The sequence below is a fragment of the Stenella coeruleoalba genome, assembly GCF_951394435.1.
Source record: "Stenella coeruleoalba genome assembly, chromosome: 3".
In the NCBI taxonomy this organism is placed as follows: Eukaryota; Metazoa; Chordata; class Mammalia; order Artiodactyla; family Delphinidae; genus Stenella; species Stenella coeruleoalba.
Genome location: NC_137148.1, coordinates 101301199 through 101316610, shown reverse-complemented (window position 1 = coordinate 101316610; position 15412 = coordinate 101301199). Strand labels below are relative to the sequence as shown.

The window sequence follows — 15412 nt, the reverse complement described above, 5'->3', positions numbered from 1 at the left end:
GTAATGGCCCACCTAAATTGAGTAGCCAGTGAAAATGTACTTCATTATTGAAAGCGACGTAAGACTTTCAGACTAACAAAAATTGGGAGAAAACAATAATCACAGTATTTGTTGGATTTAAAATATAGAGAATTAAAATTCATGGCAAATAATACAAAAGATATGAAGGGATAAATAGAGTTAAAATGTTTAAAGTATGTTGCATTTTCTGTGAAGTTGTAAAGGTCCTAATTTCTATGTAAAAGAAGAGTAAAAATAAGCTGATAGAAGGGAAAAATAGAATGACATAAAATATTAGGTAAATCTAAAAAAAGACAAGGAGAGAAGCAGAACATAAAATAGATGGAAGAAGTAGAAAATAGTAATATGTAAAGATTTAAACCCATATATATCACCCATTTCTTTAAATATAAATGGACTGAATACCATTATTAAAGACATATTCAACTAAAACCTGAATTAAAAAAACAACAGTATGTGACTTAAATATAAGGACGCTTTAACTATAAGTACAAAATGGTTGAATTTAAAAAGAGGGGAAATTGTATGTTACATTAATATTAACCCACAGAGCTTAGACTCTAGGGCAAGAGGCATTACTGTAGATTAAGAGAGTTTTCATAATCATAAAAGGGTCAGTCACCTAGAAGTTGACAACAGTTCTACATTGAGTGTTCCTGGTAACAGCCACAAATTTATATAAAGCAAAAATTAATAGAACTAAAAGGAGAAATGGACAAACGCATAATAATGGTAGATTTTACCGTAACTCTCCTGGGAACTGATAGAGCAAACCAACAATGGATAATAAGATTTAGAAGATTTAGATGACCTAACCATTGTTATATGTAGAATATTTCATCAAAAAAGTCCCAGGGGGCTTCCCTGGTGGTGCATTGGTTGAGAATCTGCCTGCTAATGCAGGGGACACGGGTTCGAGCCCTGGTCTGGGAGGATCCCACATACTGCAGAGCAACTAGGCCCGTGAGCCACAACTACTGAGCTTGCGCTCTGCAACAACAGAGGCCACGATAGTGAGAGGCCCGTGCACCACGATGAAGAGTGGCCCCCACTTGCCACAACTAGAGAAAGCCCTCACACAGAAATGAAGACCCAACACAGCCATAAATAAATAGATAGCCAAGCATTTAAAGCCCTTTAAAAAATAAATAAATAAATAAACAAGTCCCAGGATACACATCATTTTCTAGTGCACTGGAACATTTAGCTAAATTGCTCATATGCTGAATCGAACAGCAATTCTAAACAAATTTCAGAGGATTGTAATTCAGAATATGTTCTCTGAGCACAGTGAGATTAAGCTAGAAATTAGTAATAAAAAGATAATAAGTATCCCCCATGATTGAAATAGTACACTTCTTATAACCCATGGCTAAATTGGAGACCACAAATGAAATTAGAAAATGTCTTGAACCAAATATTTAAAACATGTAAAGACATGAGCTTTAATGACGATTGTGCTTAAGGAGATTTATAGCCTCAGGTTCACTTGAAAAATATCAATAAGAAAAGCATGAAATCTATTCTCTAAATATCTCTTTCAAACAGTCAGTAAGCAAATAGGAAATTAGGAGGAAGGAAATAATCAAAATGAGTAAAAATTGATGAAATATGGGGAAAATGTACAGCAAAATCAACAAAGTTGGCAAAGAATGTTCAAGGACCAAAACAATAGGCAGTAACTCCCAATATCAACGTTTAAAAAAAATGGGACAGGGCTACAGATCCAGACATTTAAGGAGATAAGAGAATGGTATGAAACTTTTATGTGAATATGAGAGACAGAACTCACAAAACCAATACAAAAAGAAACAGATAATAGAATTAGTCATGTAGCTATTAGAGAAATTTAATATGTAATGAAAAACCTTCACCAAAAGAAGGCTCCAGACCTAAGTGGCTTCACGTTTCAATTTTAGTAAACATTTTAGAAAGAACTAACACTAATCTTACACAAACTGTTTCAGAAACTATGAAGAGAGAATACTTCTCACTTTTTAAAAAAATGAGACCAGCATTATCTTGATCCTAAAATCTGAGAAGGACATTATAAGAAAATTAATTGGCCAATCTCATGAACATAGATATAAAACTTGTAAGCATCACAACTAAATTTATTTATTAAACAAAGGGGAAGTTTACTATTTACCCCCTTAAAAAATAAAGGAGGACTTCCCTGGTGGCGCAGTGGTTAAGAATCCGCCTGCCAATGCAGGGAACATGGGTTCAAGCCCTGGTCCGGGAAGATCCCACATGCCACAGAGCAACTAAGCCCATGTGCCACAACTACTGAGCCTGCACTCTAGAGCCCGTGAGCCACAACTACTGAGCCCACGTGCCGCAACTACCGAAGCCCGTGCGCCTAGAGCCCGAGCTACGAAACTCGGAGAAGCTACTGCAATGAGAAGCCCACTCACCACAACTAGAGGAAGCCCACACGCAGCAACGAAGACCCAACAACAAAGACCCAATGCGGCCAAAAATAAATAAATTTATAAAAGAAAAAAAAATAAAGGAGAAGAAATCAAATGCTCCTATCAAAAATGCAGAAAAAGTTAGTACCCATTCATAGTAACAATTCTTAGCAAACTAAGAATGTAGGGGAAATTTCTTAATCTAATAAAACCTACCAAAAAATATTTCTTAAAGGTTTTCCTCTGAGATCAGGAATGAGAGAAAAATGCCCTCTATTATCATTTCTTAATATTGTACTAGAGGTTCTATCCAGTGTAACAGGCCGAAAGGGTCTATCATCTGGAAAGGAAAAAGTAAAACTGTTGTCATTTGCAGATGACAGTTGTTATGTACATAGTAAACCAGAAAGTATCTACAGATGAACTATTAGAATTAATAAGTGAGTTTAGCAAGCTTGCTGGAAGCAAAATGAGTATGTAAATATCAATTTTAATTCTCTATACCAGAGACAGAGAACAGAAATTTTTAAACTCTGCCATTTGCAGTAGCATTTAAAAACTTGAAACTCCTAGGCGCACATTCCAAGAAAGATGCTACTCAGTATATAGAGAAGTATAAAATATTGTTAGACAAAATTAAAGAAGACCTGAATAATTGGAGAGGTAAACTATGTTCACTGTTTGAAGAATTAATATTGTAAAGATAATGGTTTTGGCCAAATTGATTTGTAGATTCAGCATAATCATAAGCAGTTCCAGCAGGCCTTTTTTTTCAACCCTAGAAATTGATATTTATATGAAAATACACAAGTCAAGAATAACTAAGAATTTTGAAGACAGAAGACATACTATCAAATATCCAGAGTTATTGTTACCAAAGTTACAGTAATTAAGACAGTGAAGTTTACTGGAAGGATAGAGAGTCCAGAAACAACTCATATATAAAAGGACAGAGGTGATGTATAACAGGTGACAGTGCCAAGCACTGGGGGAAAAAGTTGTTTTCCAGTAAATGTTGCTAAGTCAATTGGAGCTCTATATGCGGAGAAGAAGAAACTTGATCTCACCATACACAAAACCAATTGCATATGAGTTTTTGATAAGTGAAGCTTCAAGAGGGTAATGTAAAGTAATGTCTTCAAAACAGGCACATAGGGACTTCCCTGGTGGCACAGTGGATAAGACCCCACGCTACCAATGCAGGGAGCCTGGGTTTGATCCCTGGTCAGGAAACTAGATCCCACATGCATGCCGCAACTAAGACCCCATACAACCAAGTAAATAAATAAAAATTTAAAAACTGAGGCAGACAAAAAGACAGATAAATTTAGACCATATTAGAATTAAATAAACAACACCATTAAAGTAAAAGGCAAGACAAAGACTAGTGGAAAATATTTACAATTTAAATAATTGACAAAGGATTTATCCAGTATATGTAAAGAACCACACACATATCAATAAGGAAGGATGGACGGCCAAGTAGAGCAAAAGGCCAAATGGTTGAACAGGAATTTTACAGAATAAGAATGCCATTAAAAATATTAAAACACATTCAACCTCATTAGTATTTGAAAAAATGCAAAATAAAATCATGAGATACCACTGCATAAGTTATCAGAATGGTTTAAATGAGAAAAAAATAAAAAGAAAAAACTGACATTACCCAGTTTTGGCAAGAGTATAGAGCACTGGAATGCTTACATGGGAGTGTAAATTAGTACTACTACTTTAAAAACAGACGATATTTACTAATATTGAAATTCTTAAACCCAATGACCCAGCACTTTGAATCGCACGTATATACACAGTAGAAATGCATACAAAAGTCCATGAATGTACGATAATGTTCACATCAGCTTTAAAATACAAAACTGGAAACTTAATGCAAATATCCCTCGGCAGTGGAATGAAAAGACTGTATATTCATCCAATAGAATGCTAAGTAGTACTGTGAATCATCAACTACACATAATACGAACGGATCTGAAAAAATGTTTAGCGAAAGAAGCCAGACATAAACTTACATTGTACAGTTCCACGTACACAAAGTTCAAAGCAGTGAAAACTTACTCATGGTGTTAGAAATTAGTCCTATCTTTGGTGAAGGATGAGTGGTCAGTGACTTGGGCGGGAGCACAGAGGGGCTTCTGGGGTTATGATAATCTCCTGTTTCTTGTTCTGGATGGTGGTTATGTGAGTAGTTCACTTTGTAAAATTTGACCAAAGTGCACCTTTATGATTTGGTAGTTTTGTTATTATTCAGTAAACGCTTCTTTTTTAAAAAAGATGATATTACCTATTGATCTAAGCTTTCCCATTTAGGGGTTCTGTCCTAAAGAAAGAAAAGCACTTCTGATCCCTAAGGAAATATATAGAAAGATTCATGAGCTAACTTTGTTAGATGACAGGATGTCTTACTGCAGCATTCCAAAATGTCTGTTATTGAGAGAGTGGTTGACTAAATCATGGAATATACATTGTGTGGAATGTCACACATTTATATAAAAGAAATTTTATCATGTGCATAGATTTCTATGTAAGCCTTGAGAAAAGAGTGGAAAGGCATATTATTTCTTGACGTAGGAGTGGAGTTACTAGTACAGGGACAGTTATTGAACCTTAGTACCTCTTTGTATAATTTGTATTTTGTATAATTAATTTGTATAATTTACCATTCCTTTATATAATTGTAATTTCTTAGATGATTTTGTATAATTAACCATTTCTTAAATACTTCTCTTACCATTGGTCCTGTGGCAACTCATTGTGTTGATAGCAGACTCTTTCTTGCCTCTAACTACTATTAGATCTTACGATATTTAGCTAACCTCAATCACTGATTGGGCCGTGAGTGGTTATGGCTTATAACAAGAAGGGAGATCACAGAAAAGTTTGTAAAGAGAACCTGGGCTTTCTAGATAATAGAATCTGCAGTGTGTGGCTCTATCATGGGTGCTGTCAAGGAGGATTATAATCATAAGTCAAAGTCAAAAATATATTTATTCCTAACATTAGAGATCTGCCTTGTTTCTTTCAAGCGGGAGCAAGAAAGTCAAATGGCTCGTCTTAAAAAACAGCAAGAAGAGTTGGAACAGATGAGACTACGTTACTTGGCTGCTGAGGAAAAAGATACAGTAAACACCGAGAGACAAGAATTGTTGGATATAAGAAATGAACTGAACAGGTATAATAACTAAGAAATTACTTTTTTTCATACAAAAACTAAAGTTCAAATAGGACAACTTTTTATTTAGTCATTGGTCTAGGGAAAGTACAACATCAGGTCTTTCAAGAATAAGGTACATCATATATAAAATGTAGCTGAATTATACAATAGAAAATCTTCGCCAAAGACCATTACTCTTAACATTTTTTTGCCATGAACGTAGCCGTATTTAGCTTTTTTGTTTCCACTCATAGCATTAGTACTTTAAATTTTATTCCTGTGTGACTATTTTAGGATTATTGCTACTATTTCAAGGTAATTGATTATACTGAATTTTTAATTACATAAAGTAAAATAAATTTCAAATATTGTTATATTCTTAATGTAAGTAATACAGAATATAGCTCTTAATTATTGCCGTGTGTGTCAGCAGCTATTTTAAATGCCTTATATGCCTATCTCCACTTTTTTTAATCCTCGAAGCAACTTTCTGAGGAAGATATTATCCCCATTTCGAGATGAAGAAACCAAGGATTAAAGAGATTTAAGTACCCTTTCCAAGGTCACACAGCTAGTAAATCGGGGAGCCAGAGTTCATATCTGATTCCAGAGGTTATATTTTTAACTACTCTGCAACAGTGGGCTTCTCTATAGTGTCGTGTTCATCTTAGTTACAATTTCAAGTATTTGATGTTAGAAAAGTAATCATTAGGAAGCAGTATTAGAACAAATTACTGTCTTTTTAAGGGGAGTGTACAGGAAGACTTTCTAACTTAGTTTAGCAAGAGACTAGTATTTTTGTTGCAGCGAAGCATACTGTCTTAGCTCAGGCTGGCATAACAAAATACCATAGATTGGGTGACTTAAACAACAGAAATTTATTTTCTCACAGTCCTGGAGGCTAAAAGTTCAAGATCAAAGTGCCAGCATGGTTAGTTTCTGGTGAGGACTCTCTTCCTGACTTGTTAGACAGCTGCCTTACCTCTGTGTCCTCACAAGCTCTACTGTGTCTCTTCTAATAAGTGCATAAATCTCATCATGACACCCCTGCTCATGATCTCATCTAAACCTAATCATCTCCCAAAGGTTCCATCTCCAAATACCATCACATTTTGGGCTGGGGCTTTAAACATATGAATTTTGGGAGGACACAATGTGTACATAGGACATACATTTGACAGAATATCCCATGATATATCCCTATATAAATGGGGAAAATTCAGTCACTATATTAGGTGGGTTTGGAGCTGAATTACACCACTGCATTTAGAATATTAATGTATAAATATCAGTTGGAAAAGGTCAAGGTCTATAATGCATGCTACAGGGCTCAATTCACACTATTATTCTCTTTTTGTTCAGCAAATATTTATTTGGTATCTACTATGTCATAGGTTTGTAAGATGTTACAAATTAATTTTAACATGTCCTTTGCCTTGCAAAATTTTGTATTATATATAGCAATTTGTTTTAGTTTAGCAAATACATATTAAGCACCTACTGTTTGCTGAGCACTGTTTTGGTGGTTTAAACAAAGATAGCTATTTGCCGATAAGTCATATAAAATTAAAACTTATTATTAATGTCTTAATCAGTTAAGATTTAGGGAGAACTGAAACCAACAAGATTAAATACATTAGAAACAAAAGCAGAGTTCTCTGTATAAATTATAAGAAAAATCTCTCAAGTGATGGGCAAGACATAATAAAACAGTTGATGTGAGGAAGCCTAGGAGGGTTTAAGTGACTACTACTAACAATGTGACTTGGCTGCCAAAGAGCCAGTGCAGTTAGGGACATTCATAGAAGGAGTGTTCAATACACACTGTGGTAAAACCACCTCTGGGTTGTTCTTACCAGTGTGCAACAGACTTTAAGGGAAATCAGCTACCTAGAGAGCTGCCAAAGGAATGTGACCAAAAAGTGGTTAGGAGAGTGAAGGATATTAATTTGTAGAGAAGTCTTGGGCAAAGTATTAGAAAGTTCTCTTCAGATATCTGGAGGGCTACCATGTTAAAAATAATTCAGTAGGATTTCCTCTTGAACAGAATCATAGCCAGTTATTGGAGAGTATAAAGGCGCATACTGAGTTCAATATAAGAAGGAACTTTCTAACAGCAGTTCTAAAAGCAGTAAGTTCCTAGTGACACGAAGCTGGGTGAGTGGAGTCCATACATAGTGTTCGTCAGGGAAGTAAAGTTTCCTTTGATAACTTTATGGACTTCTTCAGCCACGGGTTCTAAAATCCTGTTGTGATCATGAATGTTGATTGCATTTTAGTAAAGACTTGATAGGGATAATCTCTCAGTTGTGTAAAAATTTCATTTGTCCTTCATGCATAAACAAATGAACAGGGAAATGGTTGAACTTCCTGGTACATAGTCTGGCACTGTGTGTCATTAATCTCCCAAGAGGACCTCTTCCTCCAAGAGAGCTGTTGTAAGAGTTAGAGTAGGGGAAACAGCTATTCAGAAATCTTCTCTTACTCATCCCCATGTGTTGCTCAGTTTTACTAGTGTCCCATTAATCACTTGATTTCCACCCCAGTCTCAAAGCACAGGGCCCTCACTATTTAGGGTTTTTTTCTTAGAACAGAGAGAGGTATTTGGTGTCCTTTTTGGACTGTATACCTCAGTTTCTTGTTCTTTTGTGAGGGATCTTAGGAGTCAGTTCAGGTTTCAGAGAGGTATATGAACAAACAAGACTGTACACTCCCAGTACTCCTTGTCTGTCGGGGCAGGACACTCTCCTCCCAGGCTCTTCCTCCCTCTCCCCCCAAACGCCATGTGTAATTTGAGAAGTGGATTTGGTTCTCATTGGCTTACTTACCATGAAGACCATCTAGAAGCAGGGCCTTAGACTCAATTGCTTTTTTATCTTATTTATAAAGACAAAGGTTAGGAGTAGTTGCAAATTAAATATTTTCGTAGCCAGTTACATAGAGTATAAAGTTATGTCTTAGTTGTAGATTCCAAATTAAATTAAAACCTACTCTGTGTCCAAACTTAGTATACTTACTAAGTGATAGTAATGCCAAGTATACTTCCCATTTTCAAGGTAAAGTGATTGATGATATTCCATTGTAAAGACCCAAATCCCAGGCTGGCACCTGCTCCCCTTTCTTCATCTCTTAGATAAGATCATCATGCATATAACTTGAAGCTATCCATACAGTCTCTTAAAATGTACATGCCCTTTGAACCAGGCATTCACATCTATAGAATATCACTTTCTATGAATACTTAGTAATATAAGCTCCATAATAACGGGAACTTTTCTTCTTGATTCAACTGCAGTATCCCCCAAACCTAGCACTTTTTAGTAAGAGTAAATATTTGTGGGGTGAATTTAGAAGAAAATTTTATGTTCAAAAAACATAACAAAAGTTTAATAACAACCTAAAGATCAATAATAATGATACAGGAAGATATTCATTATAGTAATAAGTGATACATATAATGTACAGAATTGCCTATATAGTTTTCTAAAAAGTTAGCAATACTGTGTTTAAAATACATGCATTTTTAAATTGAGAATACAGAAAATTATTACTCAGATTGGTTATCTCTGGTTAATAAGATTGTGATGATTTTCTTTTCTACACATTCCCCAAATTTCTACAGTTTTCATGTATTATATAATTAGAAAAACAAGTATTGTTTTTAAAACTGTCTTTTATAAGTGCCCTAACTCTGCCCAACCAAGTGGTTTTTGTTTTCTTCCTGAAAATATTACTAAAAAATGTATTTTACCACTAAATCATTTTGTTTTTAAGTGGTGTTGTTAACCGAAAACCAAGAGTGTTTGTTGCTTGCTAGAGTGGCATGCGTTTTTGACTTCTCAGGTTAAGGCAACAAGAACAAAAACAGTACCAGGATTCCAGAGAGATTGCGAGTGGAAAAATGGATGGCCCACATGGCAGTGCATTGGAAGAAGGTTTGGATGATTATTTGACTCGCCTCATAGAAGAAAGGGATACTTTGATGAGGACGGGTGTGTATAATCATGAGGATCGAATAATAAGTGAACTTGACCGACAGATCGGAGAGATTTTGGCAAAAAACAATGCCAGTAATTAATAACATTTGGAAAATCTTCACAGAGACTCCAGGTCTAAATTTTAATTTAATAGTAAAGCCCTCAAAAGAAGGGAAAATGGATGTTTTACAATGCAATTTTCAGTTTTTTATAAGCAAAATTTTGTATGTTATTGTATAGTATTTATTCGATTTTATTTACTTTATGCTACCTCTCCCACTCTGGTTTATTTGTAATTGCGTTTTATATTCTCATTTTTAATGACTTTTCAGTGTTTCTCATAATTTATAATTTCATGGCTAACTTTCAAAACAGCTTTTCACTAAATTTGTTCTCAGAGAAATGACTGTAGTAATTTCCAGTTACATAATTTTTTATGTTGAGCCAAAAGAGTACATGTTGCACTTTAAAAACGCTGTCCTGTTCATTTGAATAGAGGTATCTTAAAAGTTGAGACCACTTGTAAATGCAACTAGTTTTATTTAATTCATTTCAGATGAGCTGTCTTTTTTAACTTGTAACATTTGCAGGTGACACGTTCGAAAACAGAAAGCAGGATCAGTGCAGAGAAGCCATTTGTGATCTATTGAGTGACAAATTAGTCATTTATTTAAATAAAGTTAATACAGATTAAACTTGTTTCAACAGCTATTGAATTTTCAATTTTTTTAGTATACTCTTAACTTTTAAGAATATGAAGTAATAGCTTAGTAAGTTTTCTCTGTCAGTCTCCTGCTCAAGATTGCATTGTTTTCTTTTGTTAAAAATAGAGAATTCATTTTGCAGTAATAGTAATACTAGTTGTTAATGTAAACCCTCTGTAATAAAACATGGAAACAGACGCATAAACGCTTTAGCTAAGAAAGTAGAGTGAAAACCTACTATTTTTGACTCCCCCTGAATTTAATCAGTCTTTTACAAAAGAACATGAGATTAAGCCATTGGATTTATGTAGTGCCATGTCAGTATAAATTTTTAAGAATTCCTTTACATCGTATTCTTCAGAGCCAACATTTGCCCTCAAAGCAACACTTTCCACTTCCTTTTACAGGGTACTGAAAAGGTTTGATTAGCAAATTCACAGATTAGGTGAGCTTTGAAATATTTGTAGTTTAAAATTTCTTACTTCCAAATATAATAAATTTTAAGTATATACTTTAAGAAATATTTACTGATAACTTCCACAAATACAGAATAGGCTATTTGGTGACACTAAATTTTCTGTTGTTTTCAAGGTGGTGTATTTCTTGTTTGGGAAATTAAAGTCCCTACATGCTTTATATGTTTTTTTCCTCCCCCCTTGTTAACAAGTATTAATCTGAAAACAACCCAAGAGTAAATAGAGAAATTACTGAGAGAATAATGAATATGTGAATTATAGCAAGAATGTGAAGTATTAATTATGGCTATATATTTTCTCTCATTGATTTTTGTGCCACATGAATGGAACAGAAGTATTCTTTTTATTTGGGAAGGTCTTGGGGAAATATTGTGACTGTGCCTTCAGTTGCACTGTGTGCTGCATGTGACTTTTCAAACACTAGAGGGGGCCTCAGATTTAAAGAAACAAAAAGGACGTTTCTAAAATGGATGTGCGGTTTGCCTTCTCTAATCTTTTGGCTATGTATTTCATCAAATAAAAATGACACTTGTATGCATCTTTGAGTTTCTGAGCAGTCTGTTACTTTTTTGTTAAACGGATTGGGCAAGTGCTTGGCACTTCCTGTATCAAGTTACTTTGTATTTTTGGTTTTTAAGTGCTTACATTGCAGATAGATAATTTTATATGTTCTAAAATTGATTGGGAGAGTCTGAAATTTTAACACCTTTTTGTGGTCCTGTAGCAACAGACATTTCATTTGTAAGTGGCATTTACTGTATTTATACTGATTGCTCTTACTAAATTATCATCGGTGCCTGGGAGTTGAGTTATGACCATAGTAGAGAGATGAGTGAATGACCAAGTGAGTAGGTGAGTGAATAAGAAGTTTCCTCAGTACTATATGTAACAGCAGACCTTTCATCAGGTATTTTCATGTGAAACAAAGTTTACCTTTAAAATGTTTGTGATTCCTTTTCACGGAGAAAGCCTAGTTCCACGTGTAAGGCTAGCACACACTGCGCGGAAGGTGTATTACTACGTCTTCCCGGTATGTGTGGTGCCGTGTCTGTATAAATTGCAAGAGTTCCTTTACAGGTATATCCCAGTGATTTCTATATAGACTTGGGATCCTGTTGCTTCCAGCAGGTGTGGAAGTTTTGAGTATGATTTAAGGATGTATTAAGGCACTGCATGAACAATTTAAGATTACAACAGGCAAGTCTGATCAGATGACTTTCTCATCCACTTACTGCTCTGTCCAGATACGTCCCAGCCCGAATCTGAGTCCTCAGATTGCCCCAGTACATATTGCTTGTCCTCAGCCACCTCAGAATGGACTGACTGACCTGGTTCTTACAGTCTATAAAAAGGGTCCCCTGGTAGCTATGGATGGACTTTGAAAATTTGGCCTCTCACTACCATTGTGTCTGGCTTGACTGAATACCTGACTTGACTTTTTTATTGATATAATTCACATACCATAGGATTCACCATTTTAAAGTATGCACTTCCGTGATTTTTAGTATATTCACACGGTTGTGCAGCCATCATTGCTATCTAATACTGAAACGTTTTCACCATCCCCTAAAGAAGCACCACACTCATTAGCAATCATTCCCCCTTTACCCCTCTCCCCAGCCCTTGACAGCCACTTAGCTACTTTCTGTCTCTGTGGATTTGCCTATTCTGGACATTTCATATAAATGAAATTCCAAATTTGATCCTAAAATTGGAAACCTTAAGTATTTTTGTATGCCCAGCTTCTATGGTATATAGCATTTTATCAGATGTTAAATTAAATGAAACAGATGCAGAAGGCCCAAATAAGGGTATAACATTTTTCAATCAGTTAGTATAGCTCAGCTGTTCTTATCCATTACCTAGTAAAGCAGTGACCTAAAATAGAGAACGGTAGATAATGTTCTGCCGTAACACCTCTGAGCAGTCCTCTTACGCTGGAAATGGATTATCGATACAGGGCATGTGTCGTGCCACTGGTATCCTGTCAAAATTGCACACTTTCCCACGTGATTTCTAGAGTGGGGATAAGGAGAAGCATGGTTAACTAGAATAGAAGGTCCATGAGGACAGAGGTTAGGTCTGTCTCACTTTCTGCCATCTGCCAGGACTAAAATAGTGGCTTCCCCAGGTAGGTACTCAATAGTTGCTGCATTCATGAAGAAAAAATAGTGTATGGTCTGCCAGTCAAAATAGACATAAAAATTAATGACTGAGGCACTGGGAGAATGCGCTTTCCTGGCCTCACTGACCCGGCTCTGTTGAAACTGAGGGATTTGTTTGTTGGATTGTTTGGCTTTTATTTATTTATTTTTGTTTTTGCGGTATACGGGCCTCTCACTGTTGCGGCCTCTCCGGTTGCGGAGCACAGGCTCCGGACGCGCAGGCTCAGCGGCCATGGCTCACGGGCCCAGCCTCTCCACGGCATGTGGGATCTTCCCACACCGGGGCACGAACCCGTGTACCCTGCATCGGCAGGCGGACTCTCAACCACTGCGCCACCAGGGAAGCCCTGTTTGGCTTTTTAAAAGTATGCTTCAATTGCATTGCGACAGAAGGTACAATAGAGGTTACCTGGGAGAGGGGGTGCAGGAATTGGGGAGTTACTGCTGAATAGGTACAGAGTTTCTGTTGAGGATGATGATAGTGGAAATGGTTGCATTGTGGATATATGTAACGCCACTGAATTGTATGCTTAAAATTGTTAAAATTTTGTGTTATATACATTTTACTACAATTTAAAAAAAAGTTTGCTTCAGATCTGCCTACCCAGTGTTTAAATACTAAAAGGGTTTTTGCACATGAGCCTCCTGGCAAGCCATTTTTAAAGATACTATCCTTTCATTCCTTGATTGTAGGAGTGGATCAGATACTTCATTATACGTTTGTAGTGCCTTTGTTGGTAAATTCTGAAATTAGTGAAAATTAATGGCTACTTTTTCATCCCAACCTCTAAAGGTAAAATTGGAGCATCCTTGAAACTTGGAATTGTAATGCCTTCATGTATTATAAAATTAAGGTCTTATTATCCTTTTAAAAAAGAATAATGACAAAATCAACACAAAACAGTACTGGTTATTTAATTTAGCAGGTAGTCCAGAACATGGACATAAATTTGAGTGAGAATTTTTCACAGTGGATTACTAGTTCCCTAAATTAGGCTTAATATCTTTTCGATTGAGGTAGTCTGTTAGTTTGGTAGTCTGGTAGTTTGTTGCTGCTGTGAGGTAGTCTTATTGTTGGTTGGTGGTCTTATTAATTGATGAAATGGTTTGTGTGGGAGTGCTGAATAAAGTCTGGGTGGATAATTTTTAACATGGTATGACTTGAAAATTCAAATCCGTCTTTGATATTTGTGTTTTGGCAACTGGGACAAAGGCCTCAGAACCCAGACTTTCCAGCATGCACTTCTTCTGCCACCTGCCTTAGAACACAATCTATGTATCTTCCTATCCGATGGGCCCTCGGCTTCTGTGACTTGGCAGACAAAGACATAACTCCTCCATCTTGGTGTAAATGTGGAAGTACAGACGGAAATGTTTAAGCACCTAAATTTTTCACTGAAACCAAAAGCACTAGAGTGCTCACTGATTTTGTTATATAACCTCTATTTGGCATCAAATTAGAACCCACTATTGTTAGGAATGTAACAGTAGAAGGGCTGCTATATACTTAAATCTCATTTTATTTGCTTCTCTGGGGGTTGTCTTCATGTTTTCTTTAGAAATGTTTTTACAGATGTAGGCTCTTCAGATAATAAAGTTGCTGAAATAGAGCCTCAGAAGTTTAGCTTTCAAATTGAAGGGGGGTGGAAATCTGTTTAGAAAGATTAATTTATAGATAAATAATTTACTGACTCTGATACGTTAATGTACAATAATCCCTAGAGGCTTTTAAAGATGTAGTCATTATATTCTTAGGGTTTCTAAGAATGTTAAACCTGTCATTCATAATAGGAGAGAACTAAAATAGGGTCCATTTATAATTTCTTCTTGGAAACATTTCATCCACAAATTCACAGACAAATATTTTTTCTTTTCCAAATAGCTTATCTAATAGTTGGACAGCACAACCCTTTTCTTGATTAACATGTTAACTAGTCAAAAGCATGCAGATTCGTTGGATGAGTGCTGAATTTTCCTCAATATTTTAGATTAGAACTTGGCCAGGGCAAACGAAATATTATTGCAAAATCCTACTTTGACATTATTGTAAATTTTAGTGAATGCCAACCCAATAGTGAGAGAGTATGCCTAGTAGATTTGCTCACTTTTTAAGCAAATGCCAACCCAATAGTGAGAGAGTATGCCTAGTAGATTTGCTCATTTTTTAAGCAAATTCTCATATTAATGAATAGATGGAGCAAGGTGAAAAGCATTAAAGAACTCATTTCATTTCTATGACTTCTTTCTGTAATCTGAAAAATTGAGAAAGATTTGGTTACTAAAATTTCCGTCTGTTTTCTTGAGAGAAATTCTGAATTTCAAGCAAGGCTGTTATTACATTACTTGAATTCAGTTCAGATTGTGTGCCAAGATGCCCTGAAAATGGGATGTCAAATCAAGAACTTGAGATATTAATATTCAGCACATATCTTGAGTCATCCTGTTTAGATTGGATGAGATAGTATAGCAGACTGGTGTAGTGCCCG

At 35.7% G+C, this 15412-nt stretch overlaps 1 protein-coding gene across 2 annotated transcripts in view; it reads left to right on the top strand.

Annotated features, from left to right (window-relative positions):
- The window catches only part of CEP120 (centrosomal protein 120), a 79160-nt gene extending 67576 nt beyond the window's left edge, over positions 1-11584 (top strand). For both annotated transcript variants that reach the window (XM_079917146.1, XM_079917147.1), the window contains 2 exons: positions 5477-5622; positions 9448-11584. In XM_079917146.1, coding sequence (XP_079773272.1) covers positions 5477-5622; positions 9448-9682 — 381 coding nt within the window. In that variant the 3' untranslated portion in view covers positions 9683-11584. The remainder of the gene's footprint in view (positions 1-5476; positions 5623-9447) is intronic.
- The last annotated feature ends 3828 nt before the right edge of the window (positions 11585-15412 follow it).